The 12812-nt window shown below is 46.1% G+C and overlaps 1 protein-coding gene across 1 annotated transcript in view; it reads left to right on the forward strand.

Annotated features, from left to right (window-relative positions):
• mllt10 (MLLT10 histone lysine methyltransferase DOT1L cofactor) overlaps window positions 1-12395 on the forward strand; it is a gene marked incomplete at its 3' end in the record, with an annotated part of 87239 nt that extends 74844 nt beyond the window's left edge. The window contains 6 exon segments of the mRNA XM_083777662.1: window positions 3453-3522; window positions 5314-5507; window positions 6046-6189; window positions 11552-11607; window positions 12073-12133; window positions 12136-12395. Coding sequence (XP_083633788.1) covers window positions 3453-3522; window positions 5314-5507; window positions 6046-6189; window positions 11552-11607; window positions 12073-12133; window positions 12136-12395 — 785 coding nt within the window.
• Between the last annotated feature and the right edge of the window lie 417 nt (window positions 12396-12812).

The following is a 12812-nucleotide window of genomic DNA, read 5'->3' on the forward strand; positions in this document are numbered from 1 at the left end:
CTCACCGTATGTTTTGACTCCCGGAGTGAAGCTATATTTGTCCACGGAAGATATTCAGAATTAGCTTCTATTGTGAGCTTGTAGATAGTCCGTTTCCGCCAGATGTCGTACAACAGAAGGACATAGGCTATCAAATTCTGAAGCGATGATTGTAAGCTACTCTTGCACATGCTTTTTGGTTTTTGGCAATCAATATTTAAAACATTTTCAGATGTATTAGAAGTGCCCGTAGAACCCCCTGCCACTATTGCAGTGTTTGGAGTTGTTTCCCAAGACGTCTTAACCGCCAAAACAAGATTAGAATATGAAAGCCTTTGCTTCTCTTTTGGCATTCCCACCAACCTTTAAATCATGGATTAATGATGTTCTACATCATTTGACATTGGAGAACATTCGCTGCTCCACAAGAGGGTAGGTTGGTCGCTGGTGCTTTAAAATGTTACACAATTCGGCAACCTTTTTAAGTGGTGCAACCACTTCCTTAAGTAGCTTTGTGTGTGGCTGGCTGTGTCCGAGCACGGACATTTGGTTGGTTTTCAAAACCAAGTGTCACTGTTGTGCAGTCTAACACACATACATATTAACTGTATATATGATGATTTCAGGTGTATCATTACTGTACAGTACAGTAGAGGGACCCCCACATGGTAACTCTGTTATTTCTCCATCGTTTCGGACACGGGGCGGCTCGCCGGAACTGGCCAGGCCCCCTGGGCGCGTTCCTGGGGGTCTGGATGTTCCGGGGACCCCCACACGGTAACTGTCATTTCTCGATCGTTTCGAACGCCGGGCGGCTCGCCGGGAACCGGGCCAGCACCCTGGGTGCGTTCCTGTGAGGACCCCCACACGAAGTTGCACCACTTACATCACACGGGTGTGATCTTTTAACATATATTGAGATGATGAATGCGGCTGACATCAACAATCCTTAATAACTCATAACACTGACCCTACTGTAATTGTTTTTATTTTATTTTTAAATTTTGTTATTATTATTTTGTGTGTTGTGTCTAATATTTTATTAATTACTTGCGCAAGCAGAGCGCGCAAGTAATAGTTTCGCCCGGCTCGTATGCACCGTCCCAGCCAACCCGCCACTACACTACGAGATACAGTTTACAGTGGTCGAAAGTACTTGCGCGCTCTGCTTGCGCACTAGTTGGCCATTTATGGCCTACTAGTGTGCAACAAGCAAGTATGCACTCGACAGAGTGCAGTTCTAGTTCCTTCTATTTTTTTTATTTTTTTTTAAGATATTTTTTTGCGGCTTACGCCTTTTTATTGATTTTTGAAGGGACAGACAGTAGGCTGACAGGAAACGGGAGAGAGATGGGGGGATGACATGCAGTAAAGGCCGCGTCGGGTCCGGGAGTCGAACCCGCGGCACACTGCGACTGGATTACCAGTCCGGTGCCCAGACCGTTACGCTACGGCCTGGGCCAGTTCCTTCTATTTTTGAATATGTATATTTGTATGTGCCTTTTATTTACTTTCTTAATGGTACGAGATACCGGGATTGTGGCTCTTTCGGAGCGGGAACTCTGGGGCGGGGGGGTAAAATACACATTTTGGTATGCCATGTTTGACTCACATGTGATTGAAAATATTTATAAAGAAACTTTGATCAAAAAACTATTCTGAAGCGATTCTGTTCTTTCGTAAATGAACGCCCTACTTGATCACGTGGTAGATGTTCTACTTTTGCTCGTTGAAAAGTAAGTCGTTTTGGACATAGACGATATATAAATACATACTAGCCGTGTTGTTGGAAGTGCGCAAGTTGTTCCATTATCTTACTTTAACCCATTTTGGACTGACGTCGATTTAAAAAAAGGCTTCTAAATCCTAAAAAAAAACCATGTTTCTATGTCAGTGGTGCTCAACCTTTTTCATGTCCCCCAGACCCCCAAAATTATCTCTATTGGGCCACGGACCACCTTCTCAAAATATGTTGTTCCAGGGAACTCCCCAGAAGCAAATATTTTAGTTGACAATGTTCGCTCTGAAATATATATTCAATGATTTGCGCCACATTTTCACGACTTTTCAAAAATAGCAGACCTACAAGCTCGTAGCGCGCCACAGCTTGTAGATCTGCTATTTTTCAAATATTTGGCAAAATGGGTTAAAAGTGTCATCCTCCTCCGCCCAGAATAGTTCCGTTTCTGATCGTCCATTTTTTACATTTCGAGGACGCCTTCCTTTCCTCCTGCCCACAGACGGCACCTTTAAAGCGCAAATAACATGCATTTTAAAACTGCTTTTAATATTTAATATCATATTGTGTATGTCCATCAAAGTTATTTCTAATGGTTTGAGCCTCAATCACCACTCTGATATAACCAGGCATAGTCATTTCTTTCTGGACTTTGAAAGCAGTTTTAGCTGCAGTTCCACAATGTCCTGAGGTGGAGAGGGTGCTGATATGCAGATTATTTAATATTTGAGTCATTATAATACTGATGCTAGATAAAACCAGGCTTGTTTCCATTCCATGCCAGCTTGGAAAATCAACAATGGTGGACATTGTAAACAAAGTGGAAATGCAAATTTGGAACTGAAGTCTGAAGAAGGAGGAATTATACAAAGTAGGGTGACATTGATGACATCACGATGAGACCAAAATCAGTTGAGCTGTTCCTGCGAGCAATTTCCATTAAAACACCCATATGACATGAAAGCCTGATTGTTCAAAATTGGTTATTTGTGGGGATAGAAAACACACATGGGAGCCCCAAAAACACAAAAGAAATGGAAAAAAGTTGAATTTTATGTTATAGCTCCTTTAAGAATTGCAAATTGCAAAGAAACGACCTTCACGTGTCTCTGTTAATGCAACAGCCACATTTATTCATTTATTTGGATAATTTGTGTAAAGTACCAGAGGCAAAAAAAACAAATTTCATAAGGGCTACCGAGTTGTTTGAGACCTGGTGCGTTTACCGTTTAGACGCACGTGCATGTACACACAACATGTGTGTGCGCGTGCGTGGTTAAAGAAGTAGTGAGTGAAAGTAGAGTGGTAAAAGTTCTGGATTGACTGACTAAGCAGAGGGGAGTTCTCCCTCTCTCTCTCTCTCTGTGTGTGTGTGTGTGTGTGTGTGTGTGTGTGTGTGTGTGTGTGTGTGTGTGTGTGTGTGTGTGTGTGTGTGTGTGTGTGTGCGCGTGCGCGTGCGCGTGCGTCCGCATATGTGATTCATTACTCGCTGAGGAAAAATGAAAAGAATGGTCTTGCCAGAGGCCCACGTGGACAGAGGGAGGGATGGAGAGAGAGAGAGAGAGAGCACATGGTGTAGTTTGAAAAGAGGGATGGGGTGTAAAAGAGATTTAAAAAAACAAAACAAGTGAATTGTACAGCCGTCAGCTGTAGATGTGCTATTGATGTGTCCCGTGTGTGTGTGTGTGTGTGTGTGTGTGTGTGTGTGTGTGTGTGTGTGTGTGTGCACGTGTAGATCAGGAGGCTGGAGACGGCATCACAACTCAGGGCTTCTCCATAAGAGCTTCTCCCAAGACCACCCCACGGTGAGCACACACACCCCGCGCACGCACACACACACACACCCCGCATACACACACACACAAACGTGCGCACACACACACTCGTATGCTCTCTCTCTCCCCTATTTACATTCCACACCCCTCCTTCCTCTTCAGCCCCTCTCCTCCTTTACCCCCCCCCCCCCTCTCTCTCTTTTCCCTCTGCTGGCCCCATGTCTTTTCTCTTCCCCTCTCTCTGTCAGCACACACACACACGCCCTGTCGCTCTTAACCACTAGTCTACAGTCTCTCTCTCTCTCTCTCTCTCTCTCTCTCCCTCTGTCAACGAGTGGTTTTGATTTGGGGTTCTTTTCATGGGTTAGAAGGACAGTTGGTTCAGATCAGCGTTTCTGCTGCGCTTTTGCGTCTCGTTTCTTTTTTTCTACGTCGAATCTCTCGACTACTGGAATATATACATCCATGACAAACAGACCCGTTGGTTTGTGTTTCGTTGATGAAATAATTGAGTCCTGCGCTGCGCGACGCGTTCGTCCCTGTCGCGGTGGGGAGGAGGAGGATGTCACCTGACAAGGTTGGTTACGTTTGATTCCCCCGCCGCGTCGTCGTCTCGTCCTGTCAGATAGTTCCTGCTTGTTCCACAAGAGGCTAATTGTCTCGTCCTGTCAGATAGTTCCTGAAGAGGCTAATTGTTCGCTACGCTAGTTGTCAAATATTTATTGGGTGGCATAACTAGAGCAGTGTTTTCTCAAACCTTTTTGTCATGTAAAGGACCCCCAAATTGATATGCATTTGGCCACAGACCCCCCAAAACTGAAGGATTATTTAAAAAAAACAAATAAATAAATAAACATATATATATAGATGATTCAGGGTTTTCCGAACACTTTCAAGATTTTTCGGAAATGTTCAAAAATAGCAAATGCACAATCTCTTGTATATTTTCTATATATGCCTTGTATATATTCCAGATAGTGATATAGTACTCCTTGATTCTTTCTTGGGGACAAATATTAGACATTTTGTTTAACCATTTAAACCCTATATAGTTCATTGAATCTACAAGCTCACACAATGCACCACTTGTAAGATCTATTTTCACCCAGAACAGGGACGCTTTGATTGACATTGAGTTATTTATTGATAAATTGGACAAGTTAACCACACACGACGCTGCTAGGGTTCATGTGGTTAATTTGACATTATTGATCCAGTTGTGTGATATTCTGAAATAATATAATGGTAAAAGTGTCCCGTCCACTTAAGTTTGATATGTTTTTTTTGTAACATAATAAGACTGGGAGATCATCTGTGTCATTTCAGATTTTAGCGTCAAAAATAGCAGATGTATACAAGACGCACAGTGTGTCACTTTGTGCCGCTTTAGATTTAGAAGAGCGGTTTAGTTTAAGCCGTTAAGAAATCTTAATGGCTTTAAAGGAAATCTCTCTCTCTCGGTGTCTCTCGGTCTCCTCTTCCTGGCATGCGTCAGTCCTCTCCTTCCCACTCAACACATCGACTCAGCCTCTCACACGTCCAAGATTTATTACATCAGAGCTGTGAGCTGTCCACTCCTTTCTTTTATTCCTATTTATTATTTCTCTCTCTCTCTCTCTCTCTCTCTCTCTCTCTCTGTCTGTCAGAAACACACAGAAAGAGCCTGGCACTTTTCATTAGCACCCACTGTAACAACAAATTGATGTAGCTTTATTGCCAACAGCGTCTATGTTTGTCTGACGTTTATGTTGGCTCGTTAATCTCCCCGTTGACCTCCCTCCCTCTCTCTCTCTCTCTCTCTCTCTCTCTCTCTCTCTCTAGCTCTCCCATTGGTGGCCTGCAGATCCGCTATGACCCCTCGGGGTCGTTGCCAGGGGCGGGGCTGGGGTTGCTAGGGGCCGGGGGAGGCGTGGACGCGCCGCTGCCCCCGGTGGCCACCAGTATAGAGCAGCTGCTGGAGAGACAGTGGAGCGAGGGCAACAACTTCCTGCTGCAGCACGGAGCGCAGGGCGACGGTGAGAGGACACGCACACGCGCACACACACACACGCACATGCACGTCACACACACAAACGCGCGCACACACACACACACACACACACACACACACACACACATCTGCATTTTAGGTTTCTTGACTTTATGAATGCCATTTTTTTGATTTTTGGCATTTTGTCTCCATTTATATATTTATATATATGTTTTTCTTATATATATTTGAGATATATTGTATCTCTCTTTCATGTTCATTTGATCTCATTCCCTCTCGCATAATTCCTATCTTTACTTCTCCATGTCTATCTTGAATATCGATTGAATAATCCTATTAACACATATCTCTCTCTCTCTCTCTCTCTCTCTCGTGTTCTGTGTGTGTGTGTGTGTGTGTGTGTGTGTGTGTGTGTGTGTGTGTGTGTGTGTGTGTGTGTGTGTGTGTGTGTGTGTGTGTGTGTGTGTGTGTGTGTGTGTGTGTGTGTGTGTGTGTGTGTGTGTGTGTGTGTGTGTGTGTGTGTGTGTGTGTGTGTGTGTGTGTGCGTGCGTGCGTGCGTGCAGTGGTGGGCATGTTGAAGTCCCTGCACCAGCTCCAGGTAGAGAACAGGAGGCTGGAGGATCAGATCAAAACTCTCACCATGAAGAAGGAACGACTCCAGCTGCTCAGTGCCCAGCTGGCCGTGCCCTTCACCCCGGCATGCAACGGTACGCACACACACACACACACACACACACACACAGTCACACACACACACACACTCAACTAGAGCAGTGGTTCCCAAACTTCTCGGCCCGTGACCCAAAACAGAAATTAGATATTCGCCTGTGACCCAATAAAGCTAGTCACTACTTCTTAAATACTTGTTCCAATTTATGGATGTTTGTATTCTTTGAATACATTGAATTTTGTTTTCAATTCATGAATAGTTTTGCTTTTTTGGGGGGAATGTTTTTTGAAAATGTTTTGAAATAATAATAATAATTAAAAACCAAATGTCGGAAACAAAAACTAACAGGACCCATAACAATGTGTGCGCGACCCACAAATGGGTCCCGACCCACTGTTTGGGAACCAGTGGTGGTGCATACTTAGTTTAGACTAGTCATTGGTTAGACATGGGTTAAGGTTAGGTTTAGGTGTGCTGCCCCGTGGGAGGTTAGGTTTAGGGTGAGGGTTTGAGATAGGTTGTAGTTGTAGGACTAATGACTGGTCTAACCAATGACTAGTCTAAACTAGGGATGCCAAACGACTCATATTTGGCCAATCGACGAATCGAGGCCAAAAATCGACGTGTCGAACGACTTTTTTCCTTTTTTTTCTTCATTATTTTTATATTTTTTTGTTGCTGCGCAGCAGTTGAGGAGAACGCAACTATGCATTCCTTTAAGCAACACAACTTCTGCAGCTGCATCCATATGTTTAGAATTTGCACAATGATCAAATCCCAATAATAAAAAATAAACTTTATTTTGTAAACAACGAAACTGAAGGAGCAGCGGCGCTATCGGCTAGCCGCTAGTCCCAACTCTCAAGTGTCTGCAGCCTGTCACGAGTAATGAACTGATACGAGACGCACGTTGTTCCGTATTTTAATGTTGGGTCGGATAATAAATACAGTATAAATGACGGCGGGATTTATTTGACAACTCTATCCTGCTTTATTCACGAGAAGAGAAGAGCGCTCACCGCTCAGAACAGAGCAGACCTGTGGCTGTCAGCTCACTTTACGGCATGTGTAGATGAGCTGGGTCTGGGAAGCTCAGAGCTGCAGCCATTGGCTCATGATACGTGCACACGACCAATGGGACAGATCATTCAGTGTTGCTAAGATACCACCCCCCACCACACACACGCGCACACACCCTTGGACGATGGGGTCCACAGCGCTCTGCTCAAAGTAAACTTGCATGCAACGAGCGGCACTGACTGACTGAAAAAATAATAATACAAATAAAAACGATTTTTCGACTCATACGTTTTGAGTCGCGGGAGGCATGAGTCGATAATCGAGTCGATTTTCAACTTTTTTCAACATCCCTAGTCTAAACCAAGTACTGCACCACATGTTTGGGTCGCCGATCAAAGCAGTCCTAGCCTGGTACCCTGGCCAGTGGTGTTGGCCTGGTCCAAACCTCTATGGATTGGATACTAACTACGGTTCACAACTCTCTCTTTCGGTGCCGCACTGACACAATAAAACGTGTACATACGCATTAGGGTGTCGGAGAGCTGTGAACGGTAATTATCACCTCCACCAGCACCTTGTCATTCCCAACTCGTCAGGAGACTCGTTCACGGAGACTCGCTGACCTTCACTCATTGTCAGTGAAAGGAGAGGAACTCGATAGGCCCGAGTCTCCGACTATTAATAAAAACGTCGGCAAGAGCCTGGTCCTAATGAACTCAAATGTTTATTTATGTCCACATAATGAGAAGTACACGAATACCTTGTACAAAGGACATAAACACTGCCAGTGCAGTTTGACAATAGGGAGAGCAGCCAGTTACAACGTGCATGGACGTGCAAATCATCGTTACATACAGTACAGCTGACATGTCGGACACAGGGCAGCAGACATAAATCATGGATAAAGGAAACAACGCCTCCTCCAAATTGAGCGGCTTCCTATAATGGCTGAAACTGAGCAGTACCTCGCTAACTGCTCGGTTCTCCTTTTGGAAAGGCCGGCCATTTGTAAGCCCCTCACAACCAACTTATGCACATGCCCTAGGCTGCCAAAGATAAAAACTAATAGTTTACATCTATAGAGCGTCGCAGTCCCGCCCCCTCGAGAGACCCGGAAAATAAATCGCCGTTCATTTTCCTCATAGGCATTTCTTAAAGTATTTATTTAAAGACGGTTACACCGCGGACAAAGCCAACTCTGATCGTGACAAATCATGACAATGAACACAATATCTTGGGCCGATCAAATCATTAGAAAGAAGAAAATAAAGGCAGGAGACAACACTATTTTTTTTGTTTTGCTTCTTATAAATTATTTGATTGGCCCAAAACATTGTGTTCATTGTCATGATTTGTCACGACCCGAGTTGGCTTTGTCCGCGGCGTAACCGTCTTTAAATAAATACTTTAAGAAATGCCTATGGGAAAAATGCATTGGGTTTCATTTCCTGGGCCACTCGTTGTTCTGAAAGGGGGAGGGACTGCGACGCTCTATAGCCTAGCTGTGAGATGGTCTGCAGTAGCTGCTATTTTATTTATTTAGCGAATGCAAAGTCTTTAAGCCAAACAGTTGCCTCCTGGTCTGCTTTGTGGAGGGTAATTAATCCTCCTTCCAGTCTTTGGAGAGGACACACTTCTATGATGTGCTTCATAGTTTGCTCCTCACCACACGCACACAGTGGGCTTGGGCTACTGCCCCATTTGTGGAGGCAGGCCAAGCAAGGGCCATGTCCAGTCCTGAATGTATTGAGCGTAGACCACTGTCTCCTTGGGAGGGTGGTGCCAGGGACCTGTTGGTTAGGGTCTGACACCAGGTGTTTGTTTATGACCTCATTGGACTCCCATTCCCTTTTCCAAGCTGATTTGATGGTGAAGTCAGCTGATGGGGGGTTCCTCCAAATTGGTCGTCTCGATGGGAGTCGAGCAGTGGGTGGGTTGAATATGTCTGCATGGATTGGTAGATGGGGAGAGTCTTTGACCTTTTGAAGCATCCTTTGAGAGACTGCTGCTCGCCGGATGTGTGGGGGTGCTATGTTTGATAATACTGGGAGCCAGGGGAGTGGTGTGGAGCGAATAGTCCCGGTTATGCTTCTCATGGTGGTATTGAGCTGGGTGTCCACTTGGTGTGTGTGTGATGACCTAGACCAGACAGGGGCACAATATTCTGCTGCGGAGTATGACAGGGCCAGTGCTGAGGTGCGCAGTGTGGAGGCTGCCGCCCCCCATTTTGCACCAGCAAGTTTGCAGAGCAGATTGTTTCTGAACTTCACCTTAGCTGCCGTCCCTTTTAGGTGTTCCTTGAAGGACAGAGTTCTGTCGAGGGTCACACCAAGGTAGGTTGGATAGGGTGCATGCTTCAGTTTGAGTCCGCTCAGGTAGATGTCTAGTTCTCTGGCAGCTTTAGCGTTGTGGAGATGGAATACACTGGAAACAGTTTTTGCTGGGCTCGGTATTAGGCGCCATGTTTTGCAGAACTGGTCCAGTTTGGAGAGGTCTTCGGTGAGCACTTGTTCCAGTGGGTCGAAGTCTGGTGCCTGAAATGCCAGACAGATGTTGTCAGCATAGATGAATTTGCCGGATTTGGTGGTTGGTAGGTCATTTGTGTAGATATTGAACAGGGTTGGAGCTAGAACTGAGCCTTGGGGGAGTCCATTTCGCTGTGTTCTCCATGCACTTGTGTTCTGTCCGAGGTGGACTCTGAACCTCCGGTTGGTCAGCAGAGTTTGGATGATTGCTGTTGCCCAAGCAGGGAGAACCTTTGTGAGCTTTAGTATGAGGCCTTTGTGCCAGACAGTATCATAGGCTGCTGTGAGGTCAAGAAACACAGTACCTGTCTTTAGTCTGTCTCAAAACCATTTTCGATGAAGGTTGTTAGGGCCAGTACTTGTTCTCCTGTGCTGCGGTTCTTGCGGAAACCTGCCTGATCCACACAGAGGATGTCCTCTACTCTTGGAGAAATACGTTGTAGTATTAGGCGTTCCAGGATTTTAAAGGGGACGCTGAGTAGAGAGATTGGGCGGTAGCTTGCTGGTAATTTGTGGTCCTTGCCAGGTTTTGGTATGGCAATTACTTTAGCTGTCCGCCATTTCTTTGGGATCAAGTTTGTCTGTACGATCCTGGTGTAGAGTTGTGTCAGCCAGGTTAGGGCTCGGGGGCCAAGATGTATCATGAACTCTGGAGAGATGTTGTCATATCCTGCTGCCTTTCCACTTTTCAGGCCCTGCAGGACTTTCTCCAGTTCAGCAACCACAAAAGGCTCAGGGTTTCTTCCTCTTCAAGTGTTCTCTGATGTTTTAGCTCAGTTGTAACTGCTCTTCTGGTGTGTTTGTCTTGCGTTGCTTTTGCAATAGCCAGTAGGTGGGATGCAACTTGGTTGGGTGTAACAGATGCTCGGCTTTGGCTAGGGGGCTTCTGTGCAGCTCCTAGGCGACGGATGAGGCTCCAACATTTCCTGCTAGAGTGGGTAAAGTTCAGGTCAGCTACTGTCTCCTCCCATTTCTTCAGTAGCTGCTGATACTTCAGCACTTTGGTTAGAAAGGCTTCTTCCAGGCTATAGTCAAAGGTACAGCCGACCTCGAGAATGAACACCTCTCTATGGTTTTCATTTACAACAATGACATCAGGGGTGTTAGCTGAAAGGACGGTGGACGGTTATTTTGATGATGATGATCATCGGGCAGACGGGCAGATAAAACAATGCAAATACGCGGTGGTGTGGTATTGGACGGGGACATCAACACCCACCGTCCCTTGGCGAACTCGGCTAGCCGAGTTGGAACGATACACAGTGACAGACACGTACATAGATGGATAAATAATGACAACGCGTTTTTCCATTTTCATCTGCCCGTCTGCCCGATGATGACGTAGCCCCGGCCCCCAATATGTTCCCTCAGTCCCTATGCTCATTCAAAAGCCAATTACCGACGAAGGGTAGATGGGATCAATGTGTACTTTTTTCCTCGTAAAAGTAGACATTCAGGGCTTTCATTCGGTGTATAGGATGTTTTTTGTGTTCATTTTTATATCTGCCTGTTATGTCTGACAAAACCGGTCCCTAACTCAGCTTTCTGTTCAAGAACAGCACGTTACTACAAAAGCAGGTGTTTTAAATTGGAGTGGACAAATTAAGCTTTCTTTTGAGGTATGCGGTGTGCTTCTCGCTATGAGAGAACATTTGCTGTCGGCCTTGGAAAAAGTTGGTCCTCCAATGCTATCAGCATTAACATCAGACGTTCCCCCTATCCTATGCTATGCTAACCCAATGCTATCAGCATTAGCATCAGACGTTCTCCTATGCTAATGGTATCATCATTAACATCAGACGTTCCCCTATGCCCCAAATGGCTATCAAGCTAAGTGTTAAATGTGTGTTGCAGACATGAAGTCGTCTCACCTGGGAGGCTGTGATTCTTCCTATCCCATGACAGCTCAGGTAACAATAGTGTGTGTGTGTGTGTGTGTGTGTGTGGGGGGGGGGGGGGGGGTGTGTGGACAACGAACATGCTATTTATAATAGTTCAGTTATGATAAACATTATATTTCTATCTCCCACTCTGTCTGGCTCTCTTTCCACCTCTTTGTCTGTGTGTGTCTGTCTCTCTCTCCCCCCCCTGTCTGTCTCTCTGTCTCTTTCTGCCTGTGTCTGTCTGTCTGTCTGTCTGTCTGTCTGTCTGTCTGTCTGTCTGTCTCTCTCTCTCCCTGTCTCTCTCTGTCTCTCTCTCTCTCTTTCCCTCCCTGTCTCTCTCTCTCTCTCTCTCTCTCTCTCTCTCTCCCTGTCTCTCTCTTTCTCCCTCCCTGTCTCTCTCTCTCTCTCTCTCTCTCTCTCTCTCTCTCTCTCTCTCTCTCTCTCTCTCTCTCTCTCCCTGTCTCTCCCTGTCTCTCTGTGTCTCTCTCTCAGGACAGTGTGTCGTGTGGAGGTAGCAGCAGTACGGGCAGTGCGTCCTCTCTGTCCACGCCGCCTCCGTCTCCCAGAGTCCTCCTCAGCCGCAGGTCAACGGCGTGGCCACCCCGGGCTCCCTGATGATGGGCGGCGGGATGGGGCCCGGCGGCAGCGCCCACAACGGAGCCCTCCAGGCGCCCGCGGGCACCGCCAGCCCTCACGCACACACGTACGCACACCCCTCGGCGGCGGGCAGCGGCTATTCTCTGCCCGGCAACAACAGGTACATGTCCTGTCTGTCTGTCCATCTGACTGTCTTGTCTGTGACACATAACCAGTAAGGACGTTTGTGTGTGTTTGTGTTATACATACCTATATTTCACACTGTCATGTTTCCTTCTTCTACTCTCTGACCGATTAACACAATCCCTCCCGTTGACCACTGGAGGTGCCGGCAGAATGCACAAAAATTGACAGAAGAAGAGAGCCGTGAACTCTCTCTTTGAACCGGAAGTACTAACCTTCCATTTCATAGCTTCACTTTCATAGCGTTCCATTTCATAGCGTGATCTGACGATATAAACATTAGTTTATTACTCGCGAGGTCGGATAAAAGTTTTATTACAATTTTGGTGGGGGGGGGGGGGGGGGTTTCGGCTGTTTCTTCCATGGAAGCTAGCGGCCCCCTTCTAAATCCTAACAGTTTTCTGAAAAACACAAGTTGCTGTCGGGCAGAAACATCTCATTTCCAGATTTTC

The sequence above is a fragment of the Protomyctophum parallelum genome (assembly GCF_964188405.1).
Source record: "Protomyctophum parallelum genome assembly, chromosome: 12".
In the NCBI taxonomy this organism is placed as follows: domain Eukaryota; kingdom Metazoa; phylum Chordata; class Actinopteri; order Myctophiformes; family Myctophidae; genus Protomyctophum; species Protomyctophum parallelum.